A 19,998-nucleotide genomic window follows, 5' to 3' on the forward strand; every position below is an offset into this window, starting at 1 on the left:
CAGAGGTAGGGGAGATGGCAGATCACGCACTGGCACTTAAAGACCCTGCCCAGGAGGGACACACAGCCCTTCTACTCATGTCCTGTGTCATTGGCCAGAGCAAGTCACAGGCCATGCCCTACCCAAAAGGGCAGGAAAGAGGAGAGGGAACAGTTGGAGACAGTACTATGGACAGCGTGAGGGGCCGGGCTGCGTACTATGCTGGTGCCAGGCCAGGGTCTGGAAGTGGGGCCAGTGGGGGATGACAGAGAGGACCGGGGGAGAGATGGGCTCAGGGGGAGGGGAGGGTTGCGGGACACAGGCTGCTGGGAGGGGCGAGCCAGAGCACCTGAGGGGCGGTCCACAGGTGGCACCAATGCCAATACCCATGCCAGGCAGGGTGTCCTGGGGCCATAGACTCAGGGTTGGAGCTCTGCAAATGCCTCCCCCAACTTCTGCATTTACGCACCCACAGTGACAAGGTGTACCAGCACTCTTGGACTAGGTCCTGGACATTTCCTGAGGCAGGGATGGTCAGCCACATTCCACGCCCAGAAATGTGGGAGAGTGAGGGTGTGTTGCTGCCACATGAGAGACCACGTAGAAGGCTGGCCTGGTCGTATTGCCCGCCAGATGGTGTAGCTACCGGAAAGAAGGAATCAGACAGGCCAGGGGCCCATCTGGATCCGCCGTGTCCGGACGTGTCCTTGGCCAGGTCCCCAGGCCCCTCTGGGCCTCATGTCTTCCTTTGCACAATGAGAACGGGACAGCCCATGCCTCCAGGACCAAACGCGATCATGCCCCTAAACCACCAAAGCAGAGCTGACTTCAGGGCTCTGGGATGTTGCCATAAGGTAGATGCTGTGGTCACACCACGTGATCTGGCTCAGGCTTCGGGGAGCTCCACAGGACAGTGGGATCGTCTCCATAGTGACCATGAAGGAGTCATGCCAAGAGCTGGGTGCCAGTCCAGGTGACCCAGGAGGCTCATGACTAAGCTGGATTCCGGCCCAGGTCTGCAGGGCCCAGGCACCATGCATGCACACCCACCCACCCAGCTCAGGGGGTTTCCTCAGCAGGCCTGCTGCCCACCAGACAAGCAGGGTGGCCTTGCAGACCCAGCCTCTACCCCCGAAGATGGAGAACTGGCCACCTGACCTCCACAATGCTGACCCTGCAGGTGCCCGGCCCAGGCAAGCCCCTCAGCCCCAGGGAGGCACCTGATGGTCATGGGTGGTGCTCATGGCTGGCCACCACCAGCTGCCATGGCGCCCTTTGCTTATGGTGGCCTGGGAGCTGCAGGGAGCTGTGACCAGGGTAGACACAATGAAGAACAGGTGAGGCCAGGTGGGCAGAAGGACAGTGTCCGTTTGACAGGTGTGGGGGAGCAATGCCCTTGTGGGCTGCCCTCACCTCTATCCTGTCCCTCCCCAGGTCCCTGAGACTGCCCAGCATGTCCCAGCGGTACTCAGACAGCTCCTTGGATGAGAAGCTCCTAGAATACCGCTTCCACTCTGAGCTTCAGCTCGATGCCAACGGCAACCCAGCATGTGGGCTCCCCATGGTCCGGGGCTCCCTGCGGGTCAGGGACAGGACCACTTCCGAGCCTGAGGCCCCGGCACCCCCAGAAGACATAGAGCCGCGGCCCATCGTCTTGAGCACACAGAGCCCCGCCGCCCTCAAGATGGGCACTGAGCAGCTGATCCCCAGGAGCCTGGCCGTACACAGCAGGGCAAAAGCACCAGCCCGTCACCAGAGCTTCGGGGCAGCCATGCTCAGCAATGAGGCCGTCCGACGGGGCCCTGGGCTCCCCTCGGGCCCCAGCTTCTCTCTGGACGACCTGGATGTAGACGCAGGCTCAGGGGGCAACCTGAGGAGAAACCTACGGAACCAATCCTACCGGGCAGCCATGAAGGGCCCAGGGACGCTGGGCAGTGAGGGGGGCCCCACCCAGCTCAGCCCCCGGCTCCAGGCTCTGGCCGAGGAGCCCAGCCAGCCTCCCGCTCGAGCCCAGACCAAACACAAGGTAGGGGGGACTGCCTGCCTGGCTATATTTAGTTGGGCCCAGTGGCCAGGCTGTATGCCGAGTGCAAATGTAGCCCTTTCACGGGTGAGGCAGCTGAGGAAGGTTAAGGATCTCACCCAGGCCCCACTGTGGAGTCCCCACTCTCAGCCGCGGCGTTAACCCTCTCTGAGGTGGGCTAGCTGAGTGGCAAGTGTTAATGACAAGTTTGTGGAGCACTAGCCCTGGCTCAGTCTGCCCGAGGGGCTCCATCCAGGGTCAGGAGTGGCTGGGCCTCCGGCTCAAGCCTGCACGCCCCTTCAGCCAGCACTCAGGCACCTGCAGCCAGGAGGGTAGATGTCCCCACGTCTCTGGACTCCGGCATCCCTTGCCTGGCTCGGGACTGGCCTTTGTAGGGAGCCACCAGCGGAGAGGCCATGTGCATGAAGTTCAGGCCCCTACCCAACCCTGCCTTGTTCTCCTGCCCTGGTGGGCCTGGGGTCTGGTGGGGGATGGGATACAGAAGCTGACAGGGAGGAGAACCGAACCACTGGGGCTTCTTCAGCAGCCTGGGAAAGCCCGGAAGTTTCTCGGGGGTGGAGCAGAGAAGCAGGCCTGCCCCCCGGCTTTTCTATGCTGGCCTGCCCAGGCCCATCCTAGAAGCCCCAGGCACCCACTACCTCTGTGAAGACCTGGGGCGGGGCCTTGCTTCTGAGTGAGCTCGGCAAGTTCTGAACCTTCTTGAGCCCCAGCGTCACCATCTGTAAGTACAGATGACAAGGGCAAAACCTGGGGGGCGGGGGTCTCAAGAGGAGACAGTGTGGCCACGGGGGCCAAGGGCCATGCAGGGTGCTGGGAAGGAGGCATGCTGAATAGTGGTGTCTACTCTCGTGGCTGCCCGCCCCCCACCCCTTCTCGGCCTCCTGTGCCCATGGCTCCTGCCCTGACCTAGTGGTGGCCTGGCCAAGCCATGGGGGCGACTAAAGTTGTAGGTAGGGTCCCCGGTGCCCCCGCTGCCAACACTGTCTTTGGTCTAGAAAGTCACCTGGCTGGGTGGGGGGACTGACTTCTCCTCCAGGCCTGCCTGAGAGGCCTAGGTCCAGCACCCGCCTCAGGACCTCTTCTGCCGTCCCTGCATCCCAGGGACTGGCACCCCACATGCCCTGTACCACCCAGGCCAGGCCAGTAGGCTCCATTCAGTCATCCGTTGGGGGTTCCTGCTTTTAGCAAATGCTTCCTCAGCATCTACTACACACCCGGAGCTGGGCTTCTTAGAAGCGCCCAGGGTGGGGGACACATCAGAGGGGCCCTCACAGCCTCAGGGACAAGAGAGGGTCCCAGAGGAAGGACAGAGACGGGGCAGGTACAGGAGGGCAGAGGCCGCAGCCTGTGCAGAGACCTGGGCGGGGGGCGGTGCAGACATCTGAGGAGGCCTGAGGGGCGGGGGTGCAGGCTGAGGGCGCGGGGACCAGCATGGCTGGGAGTGGCACACATACCAGACCAGCATGGGGAGTTTCAAGCCCTGGCTTGTCGGGGAAATTAGCCCCTGCCTTCCCGGAACCAGTGCAGCACCTGTGATGTGGAGGAAACGGTGTGTCTCAGCCGGGCAGGGCTGACTAGTGCTGGGCACCTAGCTGGGGGCCTCCCGAAGCCCTGCCCACCACACTCATCTCCACCCTCCTGTCCTTCCTCCAGCAGCTGCCAGGCTCCCGGCCTGTGCTGAGTGCCAGACACTCACTAGCCAGTCCCTACTTTGCCTGCCATCGCAGGTCCCTCGCCCCCAGGGACCCTGTCTGTAGCATGATCCCACCTCCCCGCCGCCGCCCCAGTGTCCCTTCTCAGTCCCCTCCCAGCCACACCTGTGCTACACTGGGCTTCCCTTCAGGCCCACTCATACTCCCAAGGCCCCACATCCTGCTCTCCTAGCATCCCTCATGACCAGGTCAGCCCTGCTTCTTCCTCCACGCAGCCCTCCTGGATCCACCAGTCCTCAGTCTTCTGCCCTGCCTGCTCTGAGCCCCAGTTGCACCTTGTCCCAGCCTCCCTGGCCCTGCTTGGTGACCATGAGTCACCCCTCGTGGTGCAGATGATTATTGAGCACCTTCTGCATGTCCAGCACAAATGGAGTATGGAGTCTCTAGGCTCAGAGCAGAGGGATCACGATAGACCTACCCCGTCCTCGGCCCTGATGTGGTGTATATGTCTCTCATTTGCTGCAGAGGACGCTAGGGCGGAAACGTGCACACAAAGGCTCCTTCAAGGATGGTGAGTGTGGCTGTGGACGTGGGCTGGGCTCAGGCCCTACTGGGAGCTGGCCTTGGGCTGCCCCCCCCCACCCCCCACTTCACTGCTGGGGCTAACTTGGGTTGCAGGACCGCCCTGGGCTCAGTGACACAGAGGACGTGCTTACTGGGATCCTTATGCTTCCAGGGGCTGGAGGTCCCAGGACTGGGCTGATGGGTCTGAAAAGGTCTAGAATGTTTGCATTGGACACCATCCATGCAATCCTGGGGCAGGGGACAGACAGAGCTCCCAGGAGACAGTTGTTAGGCACCCCATGTGTGTGCGGGGCCCATCGTGGCCATGCTAGGGGCCAAGGCTGAGCAAAATGGGCACAGACCTCTACAGGGTGCTGTGCGGGGAGTCACAGAGGTCTCAGGGGGGCCCAGGGGATGTATGTTAGCCTGCTGAGCATGGGGTGCCAGCAGGACCCCCACAGGGGAGGACCAGATGTAGGACCAGAATGGGGCATTTCCCAGGTGTGAGGGGCCAGGAAGATATGGGCATCGAGGGCTAGGCCGAGGTTTACCTTTATCGTGAAGTTTGGGGACATGATAGGGTCCATCCAGGAGGTCCCTGCCAGCCTGCCTGCCCCAGAATCTTGGTGTCCCCAGGAAGGTGGCAGGGATGGCCGAGTTGTAGAGCAAGGAGTGGGAGGGAGACAGGAAGGGGTTGCTGCAGGGGCTCAGGGCTCCTAGCCAGAGGGCCTACGGAACTTGGCCTGGGAACAGCCCTGCTCAGAGCCTCCCCAGACCCCTCTGGCATTCCAGTTGGTCAACTTGGCCCTGGCTGAAGGTGCCAAATTCTGCGTGGGGCCACCATTCCTCCTGCCCTGACCACCATGGAAGCCAGCTGGCCCGAGGGCAGCCTGTTCTGGGAGGCCCTGCACTGCCTGTCACTCGCAGGGGTTCCGGGGGCCCCTCGAGAGGACTCAGCCCATGGGTTCTAGGGGGACCAGTCCTCAGAGCCCCCCAGCCCACAGGTGACGCTCCCCCTCTCTGCAGACCCCCAGCTCTACCAGGAGATCCGAGAGCGGGGCCTGAACACCAGCCATGAGTCAGACGATGATGGGCTTGAGGACAATGCCAGCCTCAATGGCCCCCAGAGAGTGGACACCACCATCGTGGTCAAGAGCTACCGGCCTGCACAGATCACCTGGAGCCAGCTCCCCGAGGTAGGGCCAGTGAGGGTAGCCAGGAAGAGGGGCCAAGGCAGCCCTGTGGCAGACCCTGTCTTAGCTGTGGTGGTCCACTGGGCCCTGGTCCACCCCTAAAGTGCCATGGAAGTGCCTGGCTGGTCTGGGACACTCCCTCCTGGTGCCCCAGAGCCATGCTGCCGTTCTGAGTCCATTTGGGGAGAGAGCAGCGAGGGACCTGTTTGCCTTCCGACATGTGTGCCTGCTCAAACTGACCTGCCGGGAGCTAGGGGCACAAAAGCCCCCTCTTCCCAGAGGCCGCACCAGGAGAGGGTTGGGAGGGTTGGCAGGAGGCGGCAGCCAGGGAGGGCAGTGAGCCCTGGGCTGGGACTCTGAGCCAGGGCCACGGCCAAGCCACTGCCCTTCTCTTCTCCCTTTCTGCATCTGAGAACAGGATGCCGTCCTAACCTTTGTAGCTGTGGGGGTTTGGTGGACAGTGTAGGAGGCAGGGCCCTGGTGCTCTGAACAAGTGCGAGGTGGGAGGCAGCAGGCAGTACCCAAGAGGGCACGGATGCAGCCATGGATGGACAGACTGGTGACCCGAGACCCTGACGGTGCCGTGAGGTGGGGATAGCAATCGAGTGGGTGGTGCCTGGCCCTGGGTGGGGGAAGTCAGCCAGGGTGTCTGCAGCATAAGGGGCTCTTTGTTGGCCATCCCCATTGAGGGGGGCAGTGCTGTGCCTGCCCCCATGCTCTGTGCCATTGCTGTGGGACCTCTAGCTGGGGAAGGCCAGAGTAGGGTGGGCGGTCTCTCTCCAGCAAATGGAGAGATCCGGAAATGCGTGGGTTTTTTCCACCTGCCAAATGCATCTCGGTTCCGGGAGCTGGGGGGAAGGGCTGTTACCTCCCCCAGGTCTGGGGTGGGGTCCAGGGTTCCGTGCCCGGGAAAGCTGCGGGAGATTCTGACACCAGCCTGAAAGATCTCAGCAGAGTCACAGGGCCAGAGGAGGAAGGCAGGAGGGGCTGGGCTCCCAGCCCGGTAAGGAGCTGAGTACAATGGGGTAGCCCTGCAGAGGGCACCCTGGATGGTGCAGCAGGCCTGGCCTGATGCAGCTGTGGAGGGCACGGCTCGGTGGCCCAAGCAAGCCACACTCCAGCCAGGGCGTCTGCAGGGTAGAGGCCCGGGGCAGGCAGTGAGCCGTACCTCCTTGCAGGGTGGTGACTCACCTGGCCCAGGTGGTATCTGAGTCATGGCCCCACCCGGAGCTGAGCCCTCACAGCCTATTCTGGGGCACGAGCTCTGCTGGCTTCTGGACAGGCTCCTGTCTCCCCATCCCTGGGGCAGACCCGCAGATGAGGTCAGGGGGTGTCAACCTTTCCCTTGGGGCCATCACGCTTTCCTGAGCTGCCCCGGGCTCCTCGAAGGCAGTGCAGGGACTGGTCTCCACAGGGTAGCAGGGACAGCACATGCCAGCCCAGTGGCTTGTCTCCCAGCACTCCTACCTGCAGCCATTCTTTGGGTGGCCCTGCACAGTCCACCCTGGCTCCTGCCTTCCCGGGGCCTCTGTTCTCCCTGTGGGCTCTGGTCCGGTGGGGGGCAGGGCAGGGAGGGGACAGGAGGTGGGAGCTCACTCTGTTCCCTTCCTGGGCTGTGTCCTCTCAGGTGGTGGAGTTGGGCATCCTGGACACACTGCCTGCCGAGGAGCGAAAGAGACAGGAGGTGAGGGGGTGACTGTCTAGGCTGGTGGGTGGGCCACACAATCTGCCTGGGGAAGGTGACCATGGACACAGTAATGCTGTCCACTCAGTGCTCCTGGGGCAGGCACCCCCGTGAGGGTGGTGACATTGTGGGTGTCTCCCTATGCCAGGCCTGGCCTGAGCCTTCTATTCCATGTCCCTGACCTACACAGGGCCCTCAGGTGGAGCTACTGCCACCCCCTTCTTGATGGGTCGGGGGCCATCCTGGCCCAGTGTCACATGGCTCGTGGGCGACTGAGCCTGCATGCAGGCCCACCCCAGGCCTATGTGCAACAGTGGCTGTCCCGTCAGCCTTGCCCAGCTGTCTGTCTGGGTGTCCTGCTCTCTCCCTGTACCCCAGATTGTCTTCTTGTCTGAGCACCGTTCCTAACACGCCCCTGCATTCTACCCTGTGGGGCGGGGTGGTTCCTTTGGGGGACCGAGTGCTTGTGGTGGGCTGTAGGGCCCAGCGTCTCTCTCTCGCCCAGGCCATCTTCGAGATCCTGACCTCGGAGTTCTCCTACCAGCACAGCCTGGGTGTCCTGGTTGCCGAGTTCCTGAAGTCCAAGGAGCTGCGGGCCACCGTGACCCAGACCGAGCACCACCACCTCTTCTCCAACATCCTGGATGTCCTGGGGGCCAGCCAGAGGTGAGCCCACCCTGTGGCCCACACATGTTTGCAATCCCTGGGCCTCCAGCACCCAGGGTGGAAGGTCGGGGTGCAAGGAAACCTTGGATCTGTGTCTACGACCCTGAGGCCACCGCGAGCAGGTCCCAGGGATGTGCTGGGCACCAGCGCTGTAGGGGTCATGGTGCTGTGCTCCCTCACCCCACCATTCACTCCCGGTGGAGTGCTTTCAAAGAGAGCACTTTTGGTGGGCACAGAGGGCTGCCACAATGCCTGCAGTACAGGCAGGGAGCCCAGGCTAGTGCTGGCCAGCCTGTGGGGCCCACAGGCTGGACTGGAGCCAGGCCACTCACCTGATTCAGACTCGATCTCAGGTTGCAGCCACTGGGTTATGTTCTGCCTGGTGGAGTCTGATGGCCCTGAGCTGGCCACAGGCTCTGGTTGCAGGACGGGGGCGCAGGGAGGAGGGCCGGGCTTTGCACAGGCGTGTGTGTATGAGCACACATGTGTGTGTGCCTCTGTGGAGGGCTCAGGTCCCTAGGAGTGTGTGTGTGTGTTTGTGTGTGTTTATCCCGTGAAGGGTGCAGGCCCACGTGTGTGTATGTTATGAGGGTGTGTGTGTGTTTACCCTGTGGAGGGTGCAGGCCCACATGTGCCTGTGTGTGTGTATGTGTGTTTACCCTGCGGAGTACCCAGGCCCACAGTACATTGTGTGGGCTCATCCCCCTCTGCCCTGTTCCCCAAAGATCCTGGGCCTTATCCAGCTCCCCAGCCTCAGCCTCCTTACTTAGGCCGATGGGCTGACACCACACAGACTGGGTAGGGTCAGTGGCATGATCAGGTGGGTGCAGTGCCTGGCACACGGGCAGGGCACGCTGTCCAAACATGGTGGCTGCTGGTTATCGGTGTCAGCCCCACCCCAGCTGAGCCCCACCCAGGAATCTGTTTCCTGAGGGCCCCCCGCCCGGGGAAATATCAGGCTGCAGGGTGGGGGTGGGTGACCGTCATCCCTGAGGCAGGGGCTTCAGCAACTGGCTGCCATGGGAAGCTCTTAACCCACACCTGGCGGGGAGGGTCTGGGGCAGCAGCTGCCCCCTGCCTGGTCCTGGCCCTTTGCTGTGCGTGTCCCGTGCCCCCCGAGTATGGGGGAGGGGGCCAGGGGCCCACCTGTCCTCTCTTCTGATCTGAGCAGGGCCTCTGACTGTCCCTGGGTGGGGGGCAGCGGGGAGACTCCGGTCCCTCCCCGTGCTGGGCCCTACAGCAACCCCTGGCCACTCATGGCAGAGCCCCCTCCACTTCCAAGAATTGGCATTATTTTGGGTCAGCAGCTGACCGCCACTCCTCAGACCTTTCTTATGCCCCCGAAACCTGCAAGTCACCAGTTGGGGTGCTGACCACCCCGCCCACCCGCACACACACATACCTGACCCTGCATCTGGCAGCGAGGAGCCCGCTCCCCTGGGTCCTTGTCTATGGGGACCTCAGTTCTGACACTGATATGCTGTCCCATCCCTGAGCACTCCCAAAGCAGGCAGGCCCACCTACAGGAAGCACATCGGGGGAGGGTCAGGCCGAGGACCAGAGAACAGGGTGCCTGAGGGACCCCCACTCGCCTCCAAGCCAGGCCCGGTTCCCCTCCCCCCAGGCCCTCAATAGGCCCAGCCCCCATTGGCCCTGATAACTGAGTGAGGCCTGAGCCTTCCAGATGGTCAGTGGGGTACTGACTGATAGGATCACTACCAGGTGGTGGCCCTGCCCCAGGTCCAGGGTGGACTGGAGTGAGGGGCAGGGGGTCCCTTGGTGCTCTGGAAACCTCTGCCAGCCTCAGAATCAGAGAGCTGTCGCCTCCTCCCAGCCCCACCCCCATATGTCCGCCTTGGCTGGCAGGACCAGTCTGTCCCTCGCCTTGTATGGGCCTTGTGTGGGCTGGGCCCACCAGCTGGAGAAGGCGCAGCCCCACATCCCATTGTCCTGCCGCCACACACGTCCTGGCCGCTGTCAAACTGTTTGCAGAGGAGATAGAAGGTGAGGGGCGGGCCTGGCTGGCCTCCATGTCTCATGCGAGGGGACTCTGCCCTCCACCCTTCGGACGTCAGCCTCGCTGCCTCTGTCCCCAGGGAAGGCTGCCACAGATGAGGCTAAGCGAAATCAGTTGGGTCTGGAACACAGATCCAATCAATGGAGCCAGGAGCAAAATCATGGGAACCCCAAATACAGAATTGACTGTGAGAGAGGTGCCGGCTGTCAGGGTGAGACTGGGCTTAGGCTGAGGGGCCATCAGGGCAGAGAGTTTCTTAAAGGACAAAGACCTCGAGAGGGGAGCTGCCCTACTGGGCCCTGCTGACGTGGAGGGGTGGTGAGGCCTTGGGGCTGGGCACCTTCTGGTCTGCACAATGACATGGCACTGCTGGGCCCTGTCCAGTGGCTCCATCCCCATCTCCCTAGGCCTATGTCCATGTACACGGAGGCCCAGAGGAAGCCCAGCCAGAAGTGGAGGCTGGCTGCACCTCCAAGGAGCCTACACCCAGCCAGGCCACTCCCCCAACCCTTAGCCAACTTGCTCACAGCAGGACACACCTGGCAGAGTGGGTGGGTCTCCTGCATGCTTGGAGCCCAGCCCCTTGGGGTCCCAGGGATGAGGGTACCAGGGAAGGCCCTCTGCCTAACCAGGAGGCTAGGCAGCTTATGTCTCCCCCAATTTGTGGGCAGAGTTTCTATCCCTGTGCTTGTTTCTGCAGTGGAGGGGTGGGCACAGGGCTGGATGCTTCCCTGGGAGCCCAAGGCGTGGGGTGAGCACCAGGTAGCTCGGAGGCTGGGCCAGTTTGCAGCTTTCTGCCCCCTACCTAGCAGGCCCACCCATGGGGATGTGGCACCTACCATGAGGGTCCCCGGGAGTACTGCCCTGCGAGATTGGGAGAGGTCCCAGCCACAGGTCCCAGCCTCATGCTGCATCACCCTGCCATCCAGGCAGGCCCATTACCCAGTTCTCAGCACATCCCTGACCTCAGGCAAGCCCCTCCCCTTTCCTGGGCCTGAGTTTCCTTTCCAGCCAGATACAGGGTCTGGGCTTGTCCATGTGCTCAGTCTCCATGCCCTGTGCTGGACTGAGACGAGTAGGGCCCAGGTAGACCATGGCGGTTCTGCTCCACAGCCCAGGGAACCAAGGGAGGCGGGGCTTCCAGTTATGAGGTCTCCACCCACGGTCTCTGTCCTGATTCCCCTCGGAATTGATGTCCAGTGCAACACGGTCTTGGGTTTGGCCCATGGTTACACATCCGGTTATTTTGGGTTTGCAGAGCTGATCTTTCGTGGAGTAGTCCTGGGACAGCTGCCCAGCACTGGCCTGGCTCCCATCTGGGGTTCCATTCGGCTTAGACAGTGACCCACGGAGCCCCGGCCACCTCTGGGAGCCTGTTTTGTCCTCTGCCAGGCACGGTGTGGGTGCAAGTACATGTATGCATGTGTGTGTGTGCATACTGATGTATGTGCATGTTTATGTACCGGCAAACGTGTGCATTGGTGAATACGTATATGTGTCTGCATATATATTTGTGTGTGTGTGTGTATGCATATCCGTACATGTGTATATCCGTGTACACGTGATTATATGCATGCGTATGTGTGTGCACCGTGTTCGTGTATGTGTGTGTACTGTGTGTTCATGCATGTGTGTGCATGCGTATGTGTGTGTGTGCACATGTGGCAGGGGACCACCAGCACCACGCCCTCACCCCTGGCCCCCCCCCCAGGTTTTTTGAGGACCTGGAGCAGCGGCACAAGGAGCAGGTATGCGTGGAGGACATTAGTGACATCCTGGAGGAGCACGCCGAGCAGCACTTCCATCCCTATGTGGTCTACTGCTCCAACGAGGTCTACCAGCAGCGCACCCTGCAGAGGCTGCTGTGAGTGCCCATCCTGGGGCTCTGGGCAACCTGGGCTCTGACAGGGATCACTCTTGGTCTCCTGAGTGCTCTTGCTTGCAGCCCAGTGTCTTTAGCTCCTGCCTGCTTTCTACCGGGGTTCAGGAACACCGTGTCCTCTGTTGCAGAAGCAGCAACGCCGCCTTCCGTGAGGCCCTGCAGGAGATCGAGCGGCGGCCTGCGTGCGGGGGCCTTCCCATGATCTCCTTCCTCATCCTTCCCATGCAGAGGGTAACCCGGCTGCCCCTCCTGACAGACGTGAGTCTGGGCTGGGCCCGCTAGAGCCCTCACCTCGGGGCCTGCTGTGCTGACTTCTGGCTGCTCGGCTGCTCTTTGCGTATCTCCGTTGTTTCAGTTATAGTGGTGATGGACACGAGTTGGCTTTAATAACAGTAATAATAAGCGGTTGATGTAACAGCCCTGATCCCGCACTCTGCGTGCTCCCTCCACCAGTGTTTCCACGTTGATGAGTCAGAACCGGCGCTGCCCAGACCCCTGCACGCAGGTGGCCTCGGGCTGGGGTCTCCTCCTCCCCCTCCCCTTTCTCCTCTCTTTCCCCAAGACCCTTGAGGCTGGTAGGACACCAAGCATCGTCCCCATGTCGGGGTGAAGAACAGAGGCTCAGGGCTTTCATGCATGGTCAGCCCATGGGGCAGAGATGGGGATGTGAAGAAATGGAGGCTGCTTGGGAGCTCCCCAGGCTGGATGGAGAGGGCCAAGGATAGGACAGGGATGTCCCAGAGAGGGTGTGCCAGCTTCAGAGGCCACACCCAACATGGCCTGGCCTGGCTGGAGCGTTGGGCGGTTTGGGGACTGGGAGCACCAGGGGCTTGGCAGGAGACCCCTGGGGGCTGATCTTTGACCTGTGGGCTCTGGTTTTGGAGGGAACCCCTGCCCCATGCAGGCCTCTAGCCCTCACGTTGGTGCCTTCTCTCCAGACTCTCTGCCTCAAGACGCAGGGCCACCCAGAGAGGTACAAGGCTGCTAGCCGCGCCCTGAAGGCCATCAGCAAGGTGAGGCGGGGTCTAGGCAGGGGCCGGCCCAGGTTCTATCTCCCTCCACCACCTGTGGGGTGTGTAGACACTGAGGAAAGGGGCCAGAAGGGGTCTTGGATTATCCATCCCAAGCTTTCCATGGTATCGATGGGGAAACTGAGACCCAGAGCAAGAGTGGAGCTCACCCCAGTCCATCGGTGGACTAGGATCGTGCCCAGCTCCCCCTCCAGGGCAGATGGGCAGTGGGACGCCCTACCCCCTGCCCACGCACATCACCCATGCACCTGCCTGGCAGCTGGTGAAGCAATGCAACGAGGGTGCACGCAGGATGGAGCGCACCGAGCAGATGTACACGCTAAACAAGCAGCTCGACTTCGGCAAGATCAAGGTGAGCTGGCAATTCATGCTGCCCATCCCCCCTCCCCAGCCTTCCCAGGGCCTCTCCCAGGCCTGGCTTCCTGCCGTCCTGGGCCTAAAGGCTAGGGTCAGACCTCGCAGTGTTAGGTGTCACACCCCAGGGGTCAGGGCTGCACACAAGCCTGTAGGGAAGCTGCCACATTGAGCGGTGTGCCTCTGGCCCACTTTGGAGGGTCCCTTTGCCTCCCTGGCCACACATGCTCAGCTTCCCAGCCCACCCTTTCTGGCCTGTGCCCCCCACCCGCAGGGCTGCCCAGGCAGAGGAAGACCTGGGCCAAGTGGCCAAGCCTAGGACTCGGTGGGCAGCAGGCCCCAGTTGGCCCAAGACCAGTGGGGAGGGTGGCCTCAGCCCAGCTCAGGGTCCAAATTCCCTGTAAGGCCAGGACTTGTCCTTGGGTACTTGGGGAAGGAGGGCTGGACTACCCTAGAACCCCCTTGCAAGCAGCCAGGGCTCAGACCCCTCTGTTCCCCAGGCCCCCCATGATCCCACAGGCTGGCCTCATCCCTGTGCTGTCCAGGGGGTGGGTGGTCACTCCAGACAGTGGACCAGTGCCCCACCTTAGGCCCCAGGTCACTCAAACCTCCACCCCCTGCCAGAAGGGCTCCTGTGGGAGGTTGGGGGGCACGTGAGGAGCAGACGGCCCCACCTGTAAATGGCTGTGCCTCAGAAACCAAGGGTCTGAGGCTGCTGGGCTTGATTCTGGCTGCCCCAGTCTAGCACATCTGGAAGGGACCCTGCCCCATCAGGCGTGTTCCCCCTCCCCACCAGTGCTGCCTGCCTGCGGTGCGCCGGCCTTACCTATCCGTCAGCCAGGTGACCCGCCAACTTCAGTGAGGAGGCTGGAAGCTTGGTGGGGAATGGGGGCCACCGTGAGGTCAGGGACCAGGCAGGGTCAGGCCAAGGAGTTTGTGCAGGGAACCAGTTGCCCCCCACCACCACCCATTCTTCCTGCCCACCTGCCTCTGGCCCAGTAGCCTGCAAAGCACTGCTCCCCTCCTGGGTCTCCTTCACCTCCTTTCTGGCAGATTCTGGGTGACTAAGCATCCCAGCCCAGCCCTCCAGCACCCACTCTATGCCCAGTATGTTCTGTGCCCTGCGGTGATCCCCCTGCCTCCTTCAGGCCACCCTCATCCTGTACCCCCTGCCAGCACTTGGTCTGCCTCACTTATCTTTCCTGCCCCCTGCCCGGCTGACATAGCTCCTGCATTGACTGCATACTCCAGGGCCACCCTGAAGGCAGGAGGGCAGGTCAGCACCAGCCCCATGTCCAGCGTGAGTGCTGTGTGGAAGCCCAGGGTCAGGACAGGCCCCCAGATGCCAGAGCAGGGCCAGCCATGCAGGCTGCCCTTCGTGCCCCTGTGCGGAACCCTGGACCAGGCCTTGCGCCCAGCCTGGGCAGAGCATAGAGTAGGTGCTCAGCCTTGGGGCCTGACTGAGCTTGCTGGCCACTTGAATGGCCCTTTGTTTGAGGCCTGGATGAAGCTGTGTCTCCTGCCCGGCCATCAAGCTGGGTCACCTGTTCTCAGGACAGGATTGATTACCAAGCTGCAGCCCAAGGACAGTCCTTCTGGGCCACACACCCTGACCCTCAGCCCCTTGGGGAGTTGCTCACCCCCGTCCCTGTCCCCAGTCCCTTGGGCTCATCTCCGCCTCCCGGTGGCTGCTGAAGCGTGGAGAGCTCTCCCTGGTGGAAGATGCTGGACTCTTCCGAAAGATTGCCAGCCGACCAACCTCTTACCTGTTCCTGTTCAATGACGTCCTGTTGGTCACCAAGAAGAAGAGGTGGGCCTGATTCCGGGGAAAGCTGCTGCATCCCACTGCGGAGGGGGTGACCCTGAGATGGGGAGTGAGGCTGCAACCCTGGCCATGGACTTGAGGAGGGGGTCAGGGGCCAGCTCAGGGTGGAGAGCCCTGTCCCAGCCTGGCCTGGCCATGGCCTGGGCCCCTCTGCTTGAGGACACACAACCCTCCGCTTGGCTCTGGCTTGTTCCTGAAGACCCTGGGTGACTTGACTGTGCTCAGTCTCTGTTCTCCATGGCTCTAGGGGTGGAGGGTGGGCAGGTAACCCCTCTGGAACGGCCCTTTGGAGCCAGGCCCTGGCTGCTGCTGATGGAGTGGGAGGGCAGTGCTCCGAGGCTGCCTGCCCCAAGCCCACATCTGCAGCATCTGATTAATGGCCTGTACCCAACAGTGAGGACAGCTATGCAGTCCAGGACTACGCCCAGATCGAACACATTGGGGTCCAGAAGATCGAGCCCTCAGACCTCCCTCTGCCGGGCGGCAGCAACCGCACCTCCACCGTGCCGTACACCTTCCTGGTGACCATGCTGCACAACAGCGAGGGCCGCCAGGAGCAGATCCTACTCTCTGCCGACTCCGCGTAAGGCCCTCTGCTCAGGCCCCAGCTCCCAGCATCACCCATTCAGCTGTAAGCGGGGCGGGGTCCATCTGCTCAGCCTCATTAGTTCCACAGACATCTCCTGAGCACCTACTGCGTGCCCGGCACTGGTGTGTGCCAGGGATGGGTTGGGAGTGCTGACAGCCTCGTCCTTGTGCAGTTTACACTCAAAGGAGAGGACACACGTACATAATGGGGAACCGGTGGTGAGGGGTAGTGGTGAGCATAGCTGCCCTCCAGAACAAGTAACTGAACTTTCTAGTGTGTGAGATGGGTAAGGACTAAGGGGAAAAACTAGACAGGGAAGGGAGTGCCAGGTGGGGGAGCTGGTGGTGAAGGCTTCATGGACAAGGTGAGGTCTCAGTCAAAAACTTTCGGGAGAGAGGGCACCATGGACACCTGGGCAGGAGCATTCCTAGCAGGGCATGGCTGTGCAAAGGCCCTGAGGCAGGAGCAACAAGGCAGACAGTGAGCCAGGGCAGGGGAGTGTCAAGAAAGCAGAGCCCCCAGGGTGTAGAACAGGTGCTGGCACACAGTAGGGTTCTGTCAACATTGTGGGAGGAAGAGGCTTGTACCCTATGTCTCCTCCAAGCCTTCCTGTGGGGCCATCACAGGCCCCCTTTCAAATCAGGAGACTGAGGCTAGTGTGTTGAACTGCAGGATGGTCAAGGAGCAGGGGCCTCGGGCCCAGCGCAGGGAAATGGGCCGCCTAGGGCCGGCGGGCTGGGTTCTGGGCCTGCAGCTGCCACCTAGCCCCATAACCCTGGGCAAGTATGACTTGGGAGTGGCCTGCCTGGGACGAAGCTGCCCTGCTCCTGGCCCGCCTTGTGACCAGTCCTTTCTATGTCCCAGCACCATTGATGTGTGGTGGGGAGACGGCCCAAGCACAGGGGCCCTCAGAAGGTCTGAGGAGGCATCCACGTGGAACACCTGGCTCAAGCCCCGCCCACAGGGGATGCTGGGCAGGGAGTGCTGGGGGAGGTTGGATGGTACCACCTTCCTCAGCATCCTCACGCCACCCCTGGTGCCCATCCCACCCAAGGGCTGTGGGTAGCACACTCTCACACCCCCAGCCATTCCCAGGGAAGGGACAGGAACCCTGGAGTTCTGTGGCTGTAACAGTAAGGACTCCCGATGGGAAGCCGAGGGACCCCCACCTGTCTTCCTGCTGTGCCACACAGGAAGTGACCTGTGGAGGGCTGAGTTGAGGGTCCCCCTCTGGGAAAGCCAAAGCCAGGCTAGCCTCGGGGCCTCACTCGCGCTCTCTCTGGTCCCCAGGAGTGACCGGGCACGGTGGATCACAGCACTGAGACATAGGGAGAAACAGTGGCAAGACCATGCCAACAAAGGAGGTGAGTTGGGGGACAGGGGCACATAACCCTTTTCCCAGCCCTCTGTCTCCACCACGCCTGAGTCCAGGGCAGCCTGCCCAGGTGAGGGAACACTGGCATGCTTAGACCCCAGCCCAAGGTATCTGAGTATTGCCTCTTTCTTTATCATCAGCCCTTCTCAGGGTCTTGCCCATCTGCAGTGGGAGAGAACATCACTCTGTGTCTAGTAGCTGGGGAAACGGAAGCTCATGCCATAGGGCTGCTGGTCCTTAGGTTTGTCACCTTAGAGGCCAAGAGCTTTGGCCCCAAAAGTGGAAGCAGCCTGTCCCACAGCCTCTGGAGGGGCCACTTTAGCCTGCAGTCAGTAAGCTGCCACCTCTCTGTGTGCCGGGACTCCCAGAGGCTCCCCAGCCCCACTGGGACTCAGCTCCTAGACATGTTGGCTGGCAGCCATCCTTCCCTCCCCACTTCTGTGTAGAGAGGGGTGGACTCTGCCCTACTCAGGGAGATGCAGAGTTCTTGGGGCCTCTCCCCTGGTGGTCCTGGAACTGACACCTCTTCCCCACCCCCCAGACCTGCTGCAGGTGGAGGTCACCAAGGCCTACTTCGCCAAGCAGGCGGACGAGGTGTCACTGCAGCAGGCAGACGTGGTCCTGGTCCTGGAGAAGGAGGACGGTGAGGATGGCAGAGGCTGTGGGAGGCGGCGGGGCTGAAGGAGCCTCTGGGGCTCAGGCAAGGGCCCTGTAAGCAGGGGTGGGCAGCAGGTATTATAGCCAATCTCGGGGTTTTACCGAAGACCCTGCGGCAGCATCCCTCGGGACTCCTCCAAACGGGGGCTCTCATGTCCCCATCAACAGTCACAGTTGGCTCTCTGTCAGTCTTGTCTCTTAGGCTGGGAGGAGAGGGATTTCCACTGCTCCTTGGGAGCGCCCCTCAGCCTGGGAGTGGCAGCTCCTTCCAGGGCTCTGGTAGGAGCTGAATGGGATGGACTCAGCCCCCACCTCCTTCCCCATAACCACGCTGTGCACAGAAGAGCTGGTGCCCAAGTCTGTCACTGGTCACCTCTGCCCCATTTCTCCCATGTGGCGGCAGGGCTGGTGTCCTCTGGAACAGCAGCTCAGGGGCTCTGGGATGCCGACATCCAGGGCAGGCCCCTCTCACCAGCCCTCCTTCCACTCAGGCTGGCTGTATGGTGAGCGGTTGCGGGATGGGGAGACCGGCTGGTTCCCCGAGGACTTTGCCCGCTCCATCACCAGCCGCGTGGCCGTGGAGGACAATATGCGTAGGATGGAGCGGCTACGCGTGGAGACAGACGTGTAGACAGTCACTAGGCACCTTTGGAGCTGCAGCTGCAGACTGGGTTCCAAGGAGTACATGGCTTGCCCCAGTGCCTGGGTCTTCCCAAAGCCCCTGCTCCGAACACTTCACAGGGAAGATCCACATTGCCCTCCTCGGAGGCACTCCCAGGTGGTCATGGGCCAGGCCACGCCAGGTCTCACCTCTGCAAGTCCAGCTGGAGGAGCACACCTGGGCCCCACCACCACTTCCTTCCCCCCACCCCCATCTCCCAGCTGCCCAGGGTCTGGCCCTCCTGGCCCTACACCCCAAGGGGTTATGGGGTGATCCGAGAGGACAATATGGGGCCCATGCCCTTCTGCTCCCCCAACCCATGCAGTACAAGGAGGCCTCCCGCTCTGCCCAGTGCCCAGGGCTGCCCCATGATCCCAGACGAGGGCCAGCCATGGAGGGGGTCTGCAAGGCCAGCCTGGGAATTGTATCTTTGAGGTTTCCAAAGACATTAAAGTATTTCTTTAAAACCTGGATTTCCACAGTCAATCAGAGCGAGGCAAAGGCCACAACCATCTGTGTCCCAGTGCGGGCCGGGACAGGCCCCTGTATGGGGTCACCTGGGTGCTGGGTGCCCTGGGCTGGGACTGGGACTCTTTATGAGGTCACCCCAGTGCTAGGTGCCCCAGGCTGGGGCTGGCCCCCCTGCATGTCTTCCAGAACTTGCCCCTGGCTCTGTCTTACCTGTGACCTATCACATCACCACAGGCAGGGCCCACATACGTGCTACAAGGACCAAAGGCTGACCAGGGGCCTCATGGCCTCCCCCACCAAGCCCCCTACCCAGGACCCCATGGGACCTGCAGATGCAGAGGCAGGTCGGCTTGCCCTTGGAGCTTGGTCAGCAGCCTGGTCCGGGGAAGAGCTTCCCAGGAGAGGTGGCATTTGTGCCTGGGGGGAGGGGAGGCTGCTGGGCCAGGCTGGGGAGGACTGGGGCCTGCCATCCCAGGACGCAACACCTCCCCTGCCCTTCATGCCCTTTACTGAGGCTCCTGGACTTTTTCGGCCTGGATAGTGCTGTGGTTGGGTGAGGGCACCCAGCATGCTCCTGAAAACTCTCCCAGACCTTCTGCGTCACAAGATGGGGCCCTGCTTCTATTCTGAAATCCAAGCCAACTGGAAGTGGGTGACGCTGGGAGGCCTGCTCACTGCCCCCACCCCTACTCTGGGGTTGGCTTGTTGAACCCTGCAAAGGATGAAGGGGAGAAGATAGGTGTGGGAGAGGTTGAGGTGATGGGTCGAGCAAAGGGGGTGGGGCTTCTCTGAACCCCACCCATGGCCCCAGGTATGAAGAGAAGCCTGTAGTGGGAGTGGACAGAGTGGTGGGTGGAGCAAGGGGTGGGGCTTCCCTGAGCCCCACCCACAGGCCCAGGTGCCTTAAGATACCAGCACCAGGAAGGAGTGGTGGCAGCTCCTGTCCCCACGACCCCCAAGCCTGTCACAGGGGCGGCAGTCTGGCTCAGAGCCGCACGAGGGCAGCTGCGCTGCTGTGCAAAATGCGGCAGGGCCACATCTCGGGAAGAGGCATGGTCCCTGGAGACCTGGCCGAGCCCCGCCCACTCCCCCAGGCAAAACGGAAGGAGATCCCGGCCTCAGTTTCCCCACCTGTGAGCTGGTTACCTCTTGCTCTCCTCCCAGAGCTCAAGCTGGCAGCGAGGTGGGGGGAGAAGGACCTCTGGCAGGAGCGGGCAGGCAGCACTTTGTGTAAACCAGGTGCTGTTGTGACCCTAAGGCTTCAGTCTAACCGCTACCCCGCAGCTCCAGGGGGGCCCTCCATTCATTCTCAGCCAAGTACAGTTTTAGGACGTTTTTAGTCAATGGAATAGAG

At 61.9% G+C, this 19,998-nt stretch overlaps 1 protein-coding gene across 1 annotated transcript; it reads left to right on the plus strand.

Moving 5' to 3' along the window:
- Window positions 1–1,432: 1,432 nt before the first annotated feature.
- On the plus strand, window positions 1,433–18,152 carry ARHGEF16 (Rho guanine nucleotide exchange factor 16). The gene is made up of 14 exons (XM_003413503.3): window positions 1,433–2,005; window positions 4,201–4,246; window positions 5,266–5,435; window positions 7,060–7,116; window positions 7,622–7,782; window positions 11,511–11,663; window positions 11,810–11,939; window positions 12,620–12,694; window positions 12,972–13,064; window positions 14,725–14,876; window positions 15,286–15,474; window positions 16,771–16,844; window positions 17,397–17,498; window positions 18,004–18,152. Exons 1-14 carry the CDS (start codon window positions 1,433–1,435, stop codon window positions 18,141–18,143), a joined length of 2,115 nt encoding a protein of 704 aa, XP_003413551.1. The 3' UTR covers window positions 18,144–18,152.
- Window positions 18,153–19,998: the final 1,846 nt, after the last annotated feature.

Source organism: Loxodonta africana, chromosome 3 (assembly GCF_030014295.1).
Source record: "Loxodonta africana isolate mLoxAfr1 chromosome 3, mLoxAfr1.hap2, whole genome shotgun sequence".
Classification (NCBI taxonomy): domain Eukaryota; kingdom Metazoa; phylum Chordata; class Mammalia; order Proboscidea; family Elephantidae; genus Loxodonta; species Loxodonta africana.

Coding starts and splice junctions, on each gene's coding strand:
- ARHGEF16 (XM_003413503.3), top strand. CDS start 1,433: ATGTCCCAGCGGTACTCAGACAGCTCCTTGGATGAGAAGCTCCTAGAA. Junction 12,695..12,971: donor CCCTGAAGGCCATCAGCAAG/GTGAGGCGGGGT, acceptor CCTGCCTGGCAG/CTGGTGAAGCAATGCAACGA. Junction 16,845..17,396: donor AGACCATGCCAACAAAGGAG/GTGAGTTGGGGG, acceptor CCCACCCCCCAG/ACCTGCTGCAGGTGGAGGTC.